At 39.7% G+C, this 16569-nt stretch overlaps 1 protein-coding gene across 1 annotated transcript; it reads left to right on the forward strand.

Moving 5' to 3' along the window:
• The first annotated feature begins 608 nt into the window (after positions 1 to 608).
• dctn4 (dynactin 4) lies at positions 609 to 10314 on the forward strand. The gene is made up of 13 exons (XM_062425957.1): positions 609 to 774; positions 1792 to 1862; positions 2008 to 2186; positions 2405 to 2448; positions 2732 to 2839; positions 4500 to 4573; positions 5399 to 5511; positions 5627 to 5736; positions 5832 to 5905; positions 6433 to 6487; positions 7027 to 7134; positions 8575 to 8672; positions 8835 to 10314. Exons 1-13 carry the CDS (start codon positions 640 to 642, stop codon positions 9052 to 9054), a joined length of 1389 nt encoding a protein of 462 aa, XP_062281941.1. The 5' UTR covers positions 609 to 639; the 3' UTR covers positions 9055 to 10314.
• The last annotated feature ends 6255 nt before the right edge of the window (positions 10315 to 16569 follow it).

Below are 16569 nucleotides of genomic sequence, written 5' to 3' on the forward strand. Positions count from 1 at the left end.
TTAAACTAACTGCAGATGTTGTTTCAAAGAGGTTTAAGGGCAGGTCTGTATTACTCAGTCTTCAAAAAGGGCCTTATCTTACAATTAGGGGTCCTCCTGAACAATAATTAAAGTTCCTAGCAAAGCATTTCTTCATCATAAGATTAATCCATGAAGGAAAGGTGAAGGTGAGTTGATCTATAAATAGTGACCAGGACATAACTTACGCCGAGCTCCTTATTTCTACATCAAATGGTTCAAACAGCGGCTCTATCTCGAGGGCCCCCTTGACCCTGTGAGCCCTTTCCTAGAAATCCATCCATCCATTGATCCATCCATTGATCCATCCATTGATTCATCCATCCATCCGTGTGTGGATCCCAGTTTCAGGACTCACCACATGAGGTCGATCCTGAGCTCTCTGTTCAGTTTCAGGACTCACCACATGAGGTCGATCCTGAGCTCTCTTTTCAGTTTCAGGACTCAACACATGAGGTCGACTCTGAGCCTCCTGTGTAGTTTCAGGATTCACCACATGAGGTCGACTCTGAGCTCTCTGTTAGACCGATTTTATATACAGTCTATGGTTAGACCACCAGCCGTGACGTCATCTCCAGCGGTGCCGTCAGGAAGCTAGCAGTCGGATGCTCTGGTGAAGAGATGGCGTCCCTTCTGCAGCCAGATAGAGTAGTCTATCTGGTTCGTGGAGAGAAAAAGATCAGAGCCCCCATATCTCAGCTTTATTTCTGCCGATACTGTAGCGAGCTGCGGTCTCTGGAATGTGTGTCTCATGAGGTACGTTCACATTATTCTTGGTAGTGGTCAGCTCGCTGTTAGCTAAGTCAGCAGCTACTTTGTTGTTAGCCGACTGGCTAGTAGCGTTGACAGCTAGGCGGGATTTGTGGAGCCATGTCTGGTGTTGTATGGTTGAGCCGCTTGTCGATCAAAGTGTTCTCCTCAGTCTCTGTAGCTCATTGGCTGTAAACGTCGGTTTAACCTGCGCTGTAGTTCGCGTTAGTCCTAGCGGTTTACATGCTAGCGCTTGCTAATGGAGCTAAACATTGATTGTTATAAAAGGATATAAAGGATTTTAAAATGAGTGGAGTGTCTGAACAGTAAATTAAGATTGCTCTAGTGTTAGTTTACCCCCAGATAGTTATCTCCTTGTCAAAATGCAGCTTGTTAACGTGGCTCATAGACACCACACCCAGAGTCAAATAGCCTAGATTTTTCCTCTGTGACAACTTCACGTCTGTTGTCTCTAATTTTTGTACATTTCGGATCCACATTTGCGATTATTTTCCTCCAACATTGCTTCGTAAATAATCCCATCAGTACAGTTTTGTTGTCATCGCACCACTTGGCCCAAATACATGCTAACGTTATGGATTTTGATTCTAACATATAGGAAAACGATGAAAATGAAAGAATTGGATGCGCATTTTGACTCATTCCTCCTTTAGAAAATAATATTATAAATGTTATTACATTTGAAGTCAACCAAAATGAAACTGGAAGAAAGATTTCAATTAAAAACGTGTAAATTTAGTGAAACAAAAGAAATCAAAGTTGGATTAAGAAAACTCATCTATGTTTGTTTTTTATAGAAGAAATTAAAAACAGGCAGCAAGTTTTTGTCTCCCCCTTTCAATTCATTATTCCATTAAAGAATCATTTCAAAAACAACTGACAAAATAAGAAATAAAAGTTTTTTTACTTCGACTTTCCACTGCATAATATGAAGATGCTGCTACCCAAATTATTCATTTAGCTAAGTTTCATGTCTTCTCTTGTACCTCTGTCTCTGATCAGGTGGACTCTCACTATTGCCCGAGCTGCCTGGAGAATATGCCATCTGCAGAAGCAAAGCTGAAAAAGAACAGGTGAGACTAACTATCCTGTTGATCTGTAGAGAGGGACATATATCAGTAAAGTGGTCATGTTAGTGACTTTGTTAGCTGTCTTGTCTCCCTTACTTTGCCGTGTTTATGTAATTAATTTCCCTTCCTCCATTTCTATGTACTCCAGGTGTGCCAACTGTTTCGACTGCCCATGTTGCATGCACACCCTGTCCACCCGGGCCACTAACATCCCAGCTCCTCTGCCTGATGATCCTACTAAAACTGCAATGAAGAAGGCCTACTATCTGGCCTGTGGCTTCTGCCGCTGGACCTCCAGGGATGTGGGAATGGCTGACAAATCAGTTGGTAGGTGCTAACATAATGTAGACAAATTGATTTGGTCATATTAAGAGTATTTCCGATTGTTTGACAATAGCAATAAGATGCATCAAAACACCACATTCTTTTAAAGTCCTGTTGCTATTTCACTCATTAGTTCAGCTCAGAAATAAAGCAGGTATTGGTTCTGTTTGTTCTTTATGGCTGTATAAATATCATGTTTTGGTGCATTTTGTTCATTGCAGCCAGTGGTGGATGGCAGGAGCCAGAGAACCCTCATAATCAGCGGGTAGGTTTCTCCCCTGTGGTCACTGAAATTCTCTCGAGTTGCTCACATGTTTTCTGATCACACATTACTATATTTTAAAATAGACAGCTCTTCATAAATTCCCCAGACACATAGCCAGCCTGAGGCAAAAGAAAACAAAGCAGCTGCTTAGTGCCTCACAAACAACAGTGGTCCCTCAAACATATGACTTATAAATGCCCTCTTTGTATTTGTTATAATGTACCTCACATTAACACATTTTAAATCAATGGCCATCTCTGGATTGATTTTTTGTTCCCAACAGATCTTCAAGCTGATTGAGTATTACCAGCAGCTGGCTCACAGAGAGAAGCAGGAGAGAGACAGGAAGAAGCTGGCCAGGAGGCGACAGTGCATGCCTCTGGCATTCTCGGTACTCTGCTCCCTCTGAGCTCAACAGTTGAATTTAACCCTTTGAAAACTGTACTTTCTTCTGTAACCTTTTGAAATGTCAAACAGCCTGTTGTCTCATTGTAATTGTTACATAATGTGTAGATACTAATGTAAAATAACTTTTATCAACATTTGCTTCTAAGAGACTGGTTTGATATAGAAATTCTACCTAAATCTCAATTTACCAAGGGTACACTCAGTGTATGCACTATTGAGGGTATTATATGATTAGTACACCTTAAACTAAAACAGGTGGGAATAAGTTGCTGAATATCAGCCGCAGTAGTTTTTGGTTGGAGTGCCACATGTCCACACAAATGCGGATAAATCTGACAGCTCTGTTTACATGTGTGACATAAAGTGTTTCAGTATAGCCAATCTGGTCATTGAAACTGACATATTTTTCTTCTTTTTTCATTTCTGTTGTTAAGCACTCTAGTATAGTAATTCCTAAGCTGGACTGCTTGTTAATGTCTGCTGCAAAGTCTTCATATTTATAAAGGAATATTAATGACAACACCTATGCAATATAGCATTTTTTAAAAAGTCAACATTACTGCTACAGAGTACCTCATTGTGCCTGCGAGGTCTTACATTTACTTTTCGGAAAACTTGGCTTTACTCGTTTACACATTAACAAGAGACCCACGTTTTCGAACATATAACTCCACTCTTAAGCATGTTTCTTAGCTGCACCATTTTTAGTTATAATAACACCAGCTTTGCGTGGTTGGAAGGCCACAACAGAAGAAAAGTGTTTTTTGGCCTTGGGGTGGACATGGTCTTCATGCTTCTTGAGCTTGTTGACATGTTTATACCTCCTGCATTCTGCTCTTATAATATTTAACATTCAGTACTGCAAACTGATATTACACATGGTGTATCTATACCATTTTTAAACACTTAAGCTGTGATGCACTGCAGTTGTTTCCCATTACTGATGCATTTCTGTTGCTCTTGCATGTCACCGTTTGCCACTAATGTTTGCTTAATCACTTTGGTTTCACCTGGTTCTGTATTCTCTCTTTTTTCTTTGCTAATGCACTCTGATATTTTGGTTTTGACCCCCCAGCAACACACTATTCATGTGGTGGTGAGTTGTATTTTTCACAACTTGGGTAGTCTCGTCTTTACAGGAGCTCTGTCTTCTCTTTATCTCTGTTCATGTCTAATTTGTTACTGAGTGACATCACAGATCACATGAATGTCTCCTTGGGTAAATGAGACAGAGATTCACACAATGGGAGCCTTTCTTACGGTTAGAAGTAGAGAAGAAATACAGTAATGTGACCAGATCAAAATATTTTTCATACTAACCAAGTCGTGAATCTTTATATATTGTATATAATATACATTTATATATTTAATAATTGTCAGAAAGGCTCCTGTTTTTGTCTCTTATCACAGGACAAAAAAATGTGTATCTGGCTTGTTTTATTGTTCATTTAGATGTCAAATACCCTTCTTTCCCCCTGTTTTGTTTTTAACAGTTGTCAGAAGTTCCCTTTGGGGCCATGACTTAGTGCTAAAAGTAGTCTGTAGAAAAATAGTCGTAGATTAAGTAATTACATACATGGTTTTTTGAGTTCCTCATTTTCAGCTGGCTGAATGACTAATCATGTTGTTTCGTACTTACTCAGGAAAAGTACGGGCTGGGTACCAGACTGCAGAGGCAAAGGTCTGGAGCTCCCATATCAAGTCTGGCTGGTCTTTCGTGAGTCATCTTTTATTATACACCTGGAATTACTGCTTTTACTCCACTCAATTTGCTCACATTTGTTTCCTAGTTAAAACCTGTTTAAATTCGAATGACTTCTCCCTTGGTTTCGCCTGTTTCAACCAAATAACTACATTGTATATGCAGTACATATATACAAGCATACATATATATTATTAGTGAGTTAGACAGATTAAATTGATTTCTTAGCTTTGAGCAATCATTGGTTTCATGAATTTTCAGTATGCCCTGAAAATCATTTTTCAGAGCCTTTAAACTTAGCTTTAGACGTGATCCATGACAGCAAGCAGTTCAGCACCCTTATTTCTTTCTCAAAGTTGCATCATCAGCACTGTGTAGTAATGCAGTCGTGAGCGGGGATCATTTTTAAACCTGTTGTCCATGTTGTGTCCAATAACCCAGTCCAACATGTGAAAATAAATAGGCGCTTGACAAAAACGCTACATTGACAAAGAATTCAAGAGATCATATCCAGGAGACAAATGTAAAACAGACAAGAAAAACACAAAAGAATAGTGTGACTTTGTTGGTTCTTGCTGCACAGCCAGGTCTTAAATCTTTCTGCACTGCATTATCATGCAACTGTATTGTAACTTTGACAAAAAGTAAAGCTGTCAACTGTGATGGATTACCTCAATTACTTATACAAATTCATGAAAAAACTGTTTTACTGAATTCTGGAAAAATGTCTTTTTTTTTTGCTAATTACAGATGAGGGATTGAAATAAGTGAACCATCAGTCATGCCATTCTTTATAAGGGAAATCAAATTGTTGATGCCAATACATGTTTTCCTCACTAGCCTTAAAGAGGGTGAGGACCAGAAGGAGATCACCATCGAGCCTGCCCAGGCCCTTGATGAGGTGGAGCCCCTGCCTGAAGATTGTTATACCAGGCCCATCAGTTTACCAGAGGGTGAGAGTTTGTCCAACATTGATAATTTGATGATTTTTATAAGTATGTCTATTGTCTGTAGTATGTCTAAGTATGTAAATTGAGGTTGAGTGTAAGTTTTGTTGCCTCCTCTCAGTGACCACCCTGCGCCAGCGGCTTCTGCAGCCTGACTTCCAGCCTGCGGGAGCATCTCAGCTTCACCCCAGGCACAAACACCTCCTGATGAAGCGCTCACTGCGCTGCAGGGTCAGTGAGACTTTTACTGTCCTCTCAATCAAAGCATGTTGTTTTTGTGTGGATCACATTTAGATAATCATATTTTTCTTAATTTACTCCTCCAGAAATGTGAGCACAATTTGAGCAAGCCAGAATTTAATCCGACTTCAATCAAGTTTAAAATTCAGCTGGTGGCTGTGTGAGTATTGGTCATCAGATCCTGTCCTGAACATCTGTTTTCATTATGTAGTTGAGCGTCAGTTTTTAATAAAACATCTAAATCAGCCTGAAGCCTGATGCACTTTAATTATATTAAGGTCCTGTTAGTCAAGCTTATGTTCAGGAAACTCTTAATGCAAAAGTAAAGCTTAATATTAAACATGTATTGTTATTTTTAAAGGAAAATTGTCTTTTTTGTTTACATTACATTATAATTGTCTTCTGACAAAAAAGTTCATAGTTTGTGAGTGGTTCCTTTTTAAATTACAAAAGGTTCAGAGTGACTTTGTGAAAGTAAATATTTTTATGGTATATTACATGGAAAATATTCTCCAGAGCAGTCAACTATATATATATATATATATATATATATATATGTATATATTTTTTTTTGTCATTTTAGCTTTTGAACAAATTTAGTTTTTAATGCTTTTCTCGAGTGCTGTGAGTGTGTTTGAATGTTACAGCGTGCTGATGGGCTTTCTGTCGTTTCTATTCCTCCCACAGGAGTTATATCCCTGAAGTGAGAATTATGTCCATTCCAAATCTCCGGTACATGAAGGTCAGTCTATACAATATATTGTTCACACAGGAATTTATTCTTTTCATAATCTTCAGTGACACCTTCAAGGACTGTATGCTGCTTTTAAAGACCTAACTGACTCACCTTTAGCTACATTATTTTGGCTCAAGTCAACATTATTGTCACTGTTGCCCTTCAGGGAAACTTGCTTTGCAGCCTTTCTATAAAACTGTACCACATACTCAAGCACCATAAAAAAACACTAAAAATCACTAAGAAATAGTACATAAACAATTAACATGTAAAAGTAACAATAACATCAGAAATAAGATGATAAAAGTATATTAAAACCAAGAACAGAGACCAACAATGCAGTGTATGATGGTGAGAGCGATTGTTTTGGACTTCACCTCTCTAATGAGGAAAAAATGATACCACCAACACCTGAACAAAAATCATTGGCCCTGAGACATTTACTGAACATCATTGCACTGCATAACCTTTACAAATGAACTCAATCAGCTTTACAAGGTAATTTGGGTTAAACAGCAGCTTTTTTCCTCTGCCTGTTCATTTAGGAAAGCCAAGTGCTGCTGACCCTGACCAACCCAGTGGAGAACATCACCCATGTCACACTGGCCGCTTGTGAGGAGGAAGATCCTGATGACATCAACAGCACTGCCAAGGTATTAAACTATTTATTTTTGATTATTTTACTTTCCTACAAACAGTACAAATAAAAGTCATTATTGTCTTAACCACCACCAAACATTGACAGTGATCAGTGTTGCTCCTACCTTTACTGACACCGCCGCAGGATAAAGAGAGCTGTTTGGACTTGCTTTTATCTGACGTAAAGGACTAGAGTGAAGGATTTAGTGGCATCTAGCGGTGATGTTGCAGATTGCAGTCAACCATCTCCCTCTTCCTCCTCCCCCTCCCATTAGCCTTTATAAGACAACAGTACGTCAGAGTTGTGCGTCAGCCAACTTGTTTTGAGGTTCTTTTGCTCCTCAGAGGATGCAGCAGAAAATAGCATTATGGCTTATAAAACAGAAAATGAAGGGCACAGTTACAGATTGTGCAAGGTGTTCATCACATGCTTCTTAAGTGCTGCACCTCATATTAAGCACTACTCTCAGTCTCGGCCTTACCAGCTACCTTAAAGAGTGTGCAGGATGGTCGGCTCCTTCATACTGCCTGCTCCTTATGTAATAGGTAGCTTTCACATTATCTCATATGCAGAGCAGTTAGAGACCCATTTCACCTCCATCTGTCAGCTGTCAAACGCACAGCGAAGAGTGCCACCTTCCTGAGGAAGACGGTCTGCTGAGCTGCCTGTTGCCAGCAGCCGCTCCCAGGCTTCTCATTGACTACAGGCTGTTTGTCTTGGCCTCTTTAGTGATGAAGTCATAAGCCAGACTGGGTATGGAAGAGCTCCTGGCCAAAACATAGCATCTTCATGACCCATTTCCGTTCGCATTATGGCCAAACACAGTGTGCAGTTGTGTCATTCTGCTTGATCTGATATTCAAACACCTGAAGGGCTGTGTGAACCACTTCGAACCACGCTCATTTGATTTCAGCAACCAGCTCTTCCAAAGGCTGTGTTCGCTCACCTTTTACATATTCAGTGTATTATGCATGTAATACATGTAACACATCTAAGTGATATTCACACAAAATGCAAATATGTTTTTATTTTCTGACCAGTGCAAACATTAATCAAGATTTGTCCAAATCAGGTTTTGGTCATAAGTTTTGCAAAGAGTTGCTAATGATGCTTTGAGAGCTGAAGATGTGATTATTCGGTACCCCTATATTACTAGTTAAATTTCATAACTGTGTTGGTCCATTCAACCGTATGACGCTCAAATGTAATCCTGACTCCAGAGGAGAAATGTGCTCAGACAGCTGGAAAGCTTTATACAACAGTCTCTGTCTGCAGAGAGGAGCCAAAACCATGTTAATTAATAGTTTCATATTTTTACCTTTTAAGACATATAAATCCACATTAGCGTGTTTAAAAAAAAAACTGAAGAGCAACATTAAGATTAAAATCTTGGTTGACCTCTGGCGGTCTGAAAGGATTTAATGTTAAAGCTGCTTCTTTTTTTTTTTTGTAGGTCATAGTTCCCAGCAAGGAGCTAGTCTTGGCAGGAAAGGATGCGGCTGCTGAGTACGACGAATTGGCCGAACCTCAAGACTTCCAGGATGACCCAGAGTAAGTTAACAAAACACACACACACACACACACACACACACACACACACACACACACACACACACACACACACACACACACACACACACACACACACACACACACACACACACAGAATTAATAGTGTGAGGTAACTTTTCCCCTCTTGTCTCTCCTCCACAGTGTTGTTGCCTTCAGGAAATCCAACAAGATTGGTTTCTTCATCAAAGTGATCCCTCAGAAAGAAGAGGATGCCGATGTCACTGTTTCATTTAAGGTCCGGCACGACTTCCGCAACCTCGCAGCTCCCGTCAGGCCAAGCGAGGAGGGAGCTGACACCACCACTGAGGCCATTTGGCTCACGCACCACGTAGAGTTTAGGCTGGGACCACTCGCTCCCTGAACATGAAAACATCAACGCTCAAACAGTTCCCCAGTCTTAGTGTTGGGTTCTTTGAGTTAAGTAGGGTATTTAAAAATGATTTCTGATTCTGCTTATTAATATGAAAGAACTATTTGAAATCTACTTGGCATACAGTTAATCCAGAGGGAGTTTTTGGTTGTTTTTGTTTCAGCACTAAGTTGCCTCATCAGACACATTCTGAAATATATTATTTAAAGCTCCCTGTGCTGCCCAGTTTATAAAACAGGATGACTACACACTACCTGATACAAGCATCAAGTTCAACCTGACCTCATGAGAAGTACTTCAAAGTACTGTAAATATATCATGCTCCTCAGTTTAAACACGTTACCATCTATTATTACAAACTTAACATAAATTGCAAACAGAACAACATTTATTTACATCTTATTTAAAAATGTCAAGTTGTAATTTGTTAGAAAAATTCTACTTCTGCTGTTGCAGGAATGTGAAAAACGATTAATCACATAAGCTTATTTTCTTTAAACCTACCAGTCTCTCCACTCTTACTCTTACAAGTACATCGTCTTTCATTAATTGTGTTGTGCTGCTAAATGGAATACTTGCCTCTGCTGTATGTAGCAAATAGCTAATAGCTCAAAGAAGTTGTTGAATGCAATAATGTTACAACAAAGAGATCACAAGAAACTTTTATCTTAAATAAAAGATGAGCAGAATCGGAAATCATAATTAAGAACAATTCATACATTTCCCAACTGTGCAGCACACACACACACACACACACACACACACACTTCTGCACTTGCATATTCTCGTCAGCCTCCTTTTCTGCAGACAATAGTATCGTATTAACTCGCATGCTTCAGCTTTAGTAAATATTGCAAACGTTAGACAATGTCATCGCAGTTACTGATTCTGTGCTGTATTCTGTTCAACAACCTTGTTCTCTGGGGCGAAGGTGACACCAGCCCAAATAAAGAGGATCGTTTTACTATTGTCTGAAGTCACACAGTAACTTTCATGGCACTATGGAGAGGATGTATAAGAACCTCTGTAAATTACATTAAGTACAAAGTGTTCATCGGTTTCATGTGTTAAGACACTATGGTTTATTTCTGATTTAAATGCATTGTTTTGGTTGGTAGGATTCACTGACTTCTCTGTCAGTGTGTATTGTAAGTCGCTGTCATTTTTGGTTTTCAGTGTGTAAACTTAGTAAAACAGAGCCTTACAACACAGTTAATCTTATGTACTGGCTAATAAAATAATGTGATACTGTTAAAAGAGTGTCTTGACTTTTCTTTGTGATGAATTGTGCTGTGCTCATTCTCACCACAGGATGGAGCTATAAGGAAATAGGTTTTTATTAGACAGAGATTGCCTGGGAGGGAGCTTTGGGTCGACATCAGAGGAGACTGGCATATGTGTTCCAGGAGATAGTCTTGAATCGTTATGATATTCTTCTGAGGGTAGTAATGTGTGAGAAAGCATAACAAATGGATCCAGACTATAACATTTTAAAGAAATCCAAGCAAAACTAAATGCAGTCTCCAGGATATGAGTCATGATGATGAAATGTCTGCTTGTCAACAACAGGAGCAGATTGTAAGACAATGGAATTAGTCTGTACACATGGGACAGTTTATAGCCCCTGAAATGGCAGATCAGATATGTGACACAGGCCTCCTCCAACTCTCCAGTGATGCTGTCTGCTGTGTAAACAGGTCCACTCTGTCTGTTTAATAAAGCCATGATTTTCTTTTATCTCCGGCAGATATAAACAGCTCAGAAGAGTGGCCTGTGCAAGAGCCATAAATCACCTCTGAAGATGAGGTAATAAAGCACTCATGGGGGCGAGTCTGTGCCACTGAAACTCACAGCTCTCACTTCAGGCACAGCTGATGGCAGCAGTAGCTGACTTCCAGTGCACACAGCAGTGCTGGACTATCTGCACTCTTTGTTATGTTGTTCACATTTTATTGAAAAAGATGAACAATTACTATGCTAAAGCTGGATATACATTGTCATGGCCATAATTTAATCAAAATAAACAAAAGAGACAGTGATTGAAAAAGACAGAATTGCATATGGCTGTAGAGATTTATGCAGTAATCTTATAACTGACTCATGAACAGACCTTGAATCAGTCCCAAAAACACCGTCTGGAAGAAAAATTCCAGATTCCTCCAGTCGGGATAATATTTTCCTGGATCAAGACTTGAATTATTTCATGCTCAGCATGTTCCTATTTGTAGAACCTCATACTGTAAACAGCACCGAAATTTGACCCCTGGTCATGTTCAAGGGATTAGAAATGAATATCAGGGTTTTCCATCATAAGTAGGTAGGTTACTCAAAGATTTCATTCCTGTCCTCTCCTCTCCTTCTGTTTTCTTCTTTTGAAGACTAACATCTTTATTTATAAAGACAGACCCGGCCAGCTGTGACCGGATGAAAAATTCCTCACTGAATTACAAGTTTGACTGCACCCAGGACCTCTCCACAATTACGTCATTGCCCAAACCGCCAGTAACTCACCCGCAGAAGAGGCATGACACAGGCAAGCAAAATAAGAGAAAAGCTACACCTCAGCAGAGGCAGTAAATTCTCTCCATCTAATAAAAAATTGGAGCTTGAAGCCTGCACGACTATCATTTCTCAAAGTATTACCCCTTTTCTCGAATCAACTCTACAGAGCGTAATGTACAAGCATGAGAATAAAGGTGTGTTTTGTCCATTAGAACTGTCAAGTGGATGGATATTGCCAATTCAATCCTCAGTGGAGTCACTATATATTTCCCAGTTTGTGGACCACAGTATTTGGACATGTTCTGTTTCTGGACATGAGGACAAAAAGCACAAAAGATCCAGGAGCTCTTCTCACTCACATCCTCCTTTTTTTAGGTAGAGCAGTAGGCCTGGAGGTGCTCAGAGTGATTAATCACCTCCTTCATTTTCTGCTCACCAGACCATCATCTGGTTAATTAGAGGTAATTGATGATGTCTACCCAGATGAATAACTGTGGGCATGTGGGCTTCCAAAGATGGGAGAGCCAAACCTGTGAAACCTTAGCTTTTCAGGGGGGGGGGGGGGGGGGGGTCATTGTCTCTCCATCTCCCTCTATTTCCTCTGGCTTTCACTCTCAGACTGCATTCTGATGGCTGTAGGCTGGTTGGAATGTTGACTTTGGACGCCCGGTTGAAAAAGATCGCTCTGAGAACGCAGCTGAACGTCGACACCCCCTCCAAGCCCCTGTACGCCTCAATCGACAAAGACACAGACTGCATAACCACTCAGTACTTTCATTTATTCTTTGCTCAATTGCTCACTGGGTGCATGACGTTTGTCAGGGCACAAGAGGGTCAGCACCTTGAACTGAAGCCAGTGACCCAGATTGGGGCCTAATGGGAACCACTGGAGGCCTGAAAGTCTGCTTTTTGCTCAGCCATGTCAAACTCAGTGGAAATACTGATGTAGAAATCAGAGAATCAGACCAGGGCTAGTTTAGTGAAGTGCAGTGGATAATACCCTCAAAGATTCAGATTGACATTTTGGGTAGTCCCATTTGTGACCTCGACACTTTGTACCTCACTCTGTATTCCCTCGTGAGCCTCAGGGGAAAACATACTTATTTTTTTACTATCTTTTTCAGCAGTGGATTTGTACCTTCAAAGGTATTTTTTATAGGATCCCACAGATGTCTGCTGTTTGCCCAAAAGGATAAAATGTTCACCAGGAGTTAAACCAACAGTAAAATCTGATTATTCTAGAAATGCCTCTTACATTTACTGGATTGCTCCAAGAAAAAGTAAAAGAGCATATTATAGCCGTGCAATATTTGGGATTCAAACGTCTATTCTAAAATTCCAGTAGGAAATATCTGAGATCACAAAAAAACTATATGCTGCTGAATATCAGGAACAAAAATAATGTTTTGTCTTTTCAGCTGAAGTTTCTGGTAACACTTTGTGACCGAATCATGGAGAAAATTGATACCTCTAATAATGGATAGAGTATAAATCTCATCTAATCCTCTTTTTTGGCCAAAATGTCAACAACATTCCTTCAAAAACAAGTTATTTTCACTAGTATGTACACTGTTTGCTGAGTAAATTTTGTGTTGCTACCTAGAGGATCAACTTACGCTGCCAATATCCAGTCATACCTTGGCTTGAATTTTCCAAAAGGCTTTGGTTGTCTTTGCACAGACATATAATTCTAGAGCAAAGCTTGAGTTTTCCTGACATTTATAGAATCGTGCATCTCTCCACCTGCCACACTAAGATCTTAATTCAATGATGCCCAGCACAGGATAATCCTCTGTGGTATTCAAATATCAGCTCAAACAAGGTTCATTAATTGCCAGAATGAATTATGCCCCAAAGAAATTCTGCCACATACTGGCATTAATGTACGTTCAATAAGTAGAGGATTTCAATTAGGGCAACACTTGTAATAGATTTACAATTGTTGTCTGACTGTGGATGATAGCTGGAGGCTTTTTGGGCAGTTTAGCACCAGCTGCTGAAAGTGTGCTAGCAGATGAGAATGTGTAGATAGATGTTAAAGAAAGATGTGGCTGGTTTCTGCTGTGCAGCCGTTGCAGAGCATGCAGCCCAACCTGACCCACCACAAATACTATCTACATACATCACATACACACAAATTCCCATCACTGAGCAGTGCTGTATTTCCCCCAAGAGAGGCTCAGTTAAATCAATCTAGAGAATCAACCTAAGTGTTATTGAATTTACAGTGCAGGAATATGAAATGTCAAACTGTAGATGTGGATTTGCTGTAGACTCTTATCAGTCACACATTTCACTCCTGGAGCTGCTTCTGGAGGAGTGAACTGAAGCAGATATGACAGCAGCAGAGAAGACCAAATATGTACTTTGCATTCATATACTGTATAGTGTGGATTTTACATGCAACATGACTTCATACATCCTTTTACTATGTTTTGTACACGTATATGTGTGTGCGTATGTATAGAGAGAGGGAGAGAGAGAGAGAGAGAGAGATAGATACATAGATGGATACATACATACATACATACATACATACTTACGAAATGTATTTAAATCACATCTTCTAAAATATTGAACGTGAGGGTCAGAATGTTTGAGATTGAAGATAAAATCCTATTAAAGGAAATGAACATCTTTTCCTTCTTTTCTCTGATTTTTGGAATACTTGATCATTTGAACTCTTCAGGCCACTAAAACGTCCCATGACTAAACTAAGATCATATTATCTGTGATGAGGTGTCACAAGTACTTCATTTTAACTGGTCACAAGCCTGGAAGGTTAGGATAATGGCATATATGTCTCCACTACAACTCACAAAATAGGTACAATATTTTTTTGAAGGTATATAAAAGGAATAATAAAAAATAATCTAAAAGACAAAAAATATAAACACTGTGTTGCCAAACTTATCTTAAATGTGAAGTTCTGTTAACTTTCTCTGCATAATGACACATCTTGCACCATAAGCAGCCACAGATGCAGGGGTATGTAAAGTATATATTTTGATTCAGTATCATCTTCATCCACTGTGCAGTCTGGATTGTAAAGTGCACACTACCGAACCTGTACCCACTATGTCATCTATAAAAGAGGGTTATAGACATTCAAGCTCAGCTATAGAAACAGAGAATGACTTATCATCCCACAGGGACTGTCTGCAGACAACAGAGGGCTAAGTTACAAATTTCAGTCATCTCCAAAGAATTTAACAAAGATATACTTTGCCATCTCTGCAAAACAATAAAACAATAAACTGATAATGACATCATGATGATATGCAGATTGTTTGATAATTTTAGCCTAACAAAATGTGTTTGTGAAGTAGAAATGAACCACTGAGAGTATATGTGGTATTAGAAATAGATCCCATCATCACATAAAGCGCATTAAAGCTTATTTTCTCTTTAGGTTTTTTTAAAATCAGGTTTTTATGGCATCTTTACTTTGCATTGAATATATTTAGTGAGTAGAAAGTTGCATGTGTTACTACTGTAGCCCAAAGGCTACGCTGGACTATGATGGATATCTGTAAAATCCCATTTTGTGTACATACCATCATGTGTACTCACTAACACAGTGAGGTGAATTCATTGTTCTCACTCCTCTCACAAAAGGTTGTTTGTTTAGGTAAGGGCTTCTTACTTTTTGAGCTTCTACAAAACTCAAGAGGCTGAACATATTCAGAAACAGAAGCAGAGATATAAACGAAATGAGCCTTGATAAGCCCCTACAAGAGGATGGAGACTACATTCACCAGTGTCTGAAGTGGAAGAAATTCCCAAACATTTATTATTTACAGAAGGATGTCTGCTGTCTGAGAGCTCGGCCTGCTGTTTATCTACAGTGTGGACAGGCTGTAGGAGTGTTTCGCTGTTAGGTCCTTTCACTGCTCAACATTGCTGCTGGGAAGATCTGGGTAGACCGGGGTTTTGTTGGCTTTTGTCTAAACCATGTTGTTCTCTTTAATTTCCTGTTGATGGGGCTCAAAGATTTGATTTCCTGCCTACGCGGGAAAGATAATCTTGTTGCCAATCCGCTGACTGTGTTGGGGGAGAAACTCCCCACCACCACCACCTTCACTGTTGGAGGGCAGACCTCGCTGGGCTTTCACATCTGGTGTGTAATTTCAGAATTTAGTTTTGAGAAGACTTGGCAGGAGAAATTGTTAAATGACAGTATGTGTGTGTGTGTGTGTGTGTGTGTGTGTGTGTGTGTGTGTGTGTGTGTGTGTGTGCGTGCGAAAAAAAAGCTAATATGAGAGTCAGCGGAGGTGGTAGTGATCAGTATTATGTATTATTAAATAAATCACTTGATTGAGATAATAACATAATCTGTAATCTGTTTGTTCAACTACCATTAACAGTAACAACTATGAAACTTCTGAATAAAACATCAGGTTTTATCCGATGTGCAAGACGGTGTGGAGATACTGCACTGGAGTGGAAGTGCAGCGGCCTGGTCGATGATTGGAAGAAGGTCAGAGCAAAAAAGGAGGAATAACGAAGATCTAGGACAAGGAGGGAGAGGAGAGTCCTGAGGAGTAAACATGTGTTCAGAGGAGGGGAATATTTTGTTCTGGGACCAATCTGAAGCATCTGTCACTCCTTTCCTGTGTAACATCCTCTGATAATGGATGAGACTTAGCTACAAGAAATCCTCAAAGTAGCTCACTTTTGCAGCCGCTCTTTCTGTGAGTCTGCAGCTTTAAACTATTTGTGTTAAAAGAAAATTCTCATAGTATTCAGTGGACAAAATTAGATCTACAATAATGTTAGCATGCACAGGGCTGCTAAATGGAAAGTCATGACTCACCATTAACTGCACACAGCAGCTCACCCACCACAGCTACAAATACAGGAGCGCACTCCAAGACGTGCACCGATAATATATGCCTGACAGCTTTCCATTTGCAAGAGGATGGATGAGTCTGACCCTAAAGTACTTGACCTTGTTAAGCCTGAAGCAAGAGCAACACATTCCACATTGGATCAACATTACGC

This window comes from Scomber scombrus, chromosome 9 (assembly GCF_963691925.1).
Source record: "Scomber scombrus chromosome 9, fScoSco1.1, whole genome shotgun sequence".
Lineage (NCBI taxonomy): Eukaryota > Metazoa > Chordata > Actinopteri > Scombriformes > Scombridae > Scomber > Scomber scombrus.

Coding starts and splice junctions, on each gene's coding strand:
- dctn4 (XM_062425957.1), top strand. CDS start 640: ATGGCGTCCCTTCTGCAGCCAGATAGAGTAGTCTATCTGGTTCGTGGA. Junction 775..1,791: donor TGGAATGTGTGTCTCATGAG/GTACGTTCACAT, acceptor GTCTCTGATCAG/GTGGACTCTCACTATTGCCC. Junction 1,863..2,007: donor GCAAAGCTGAAAAAGAACAG/GTGAGACTAACT, acceptor TATGTACTCCAG/GTGTGCCAACTGTTTCGACT.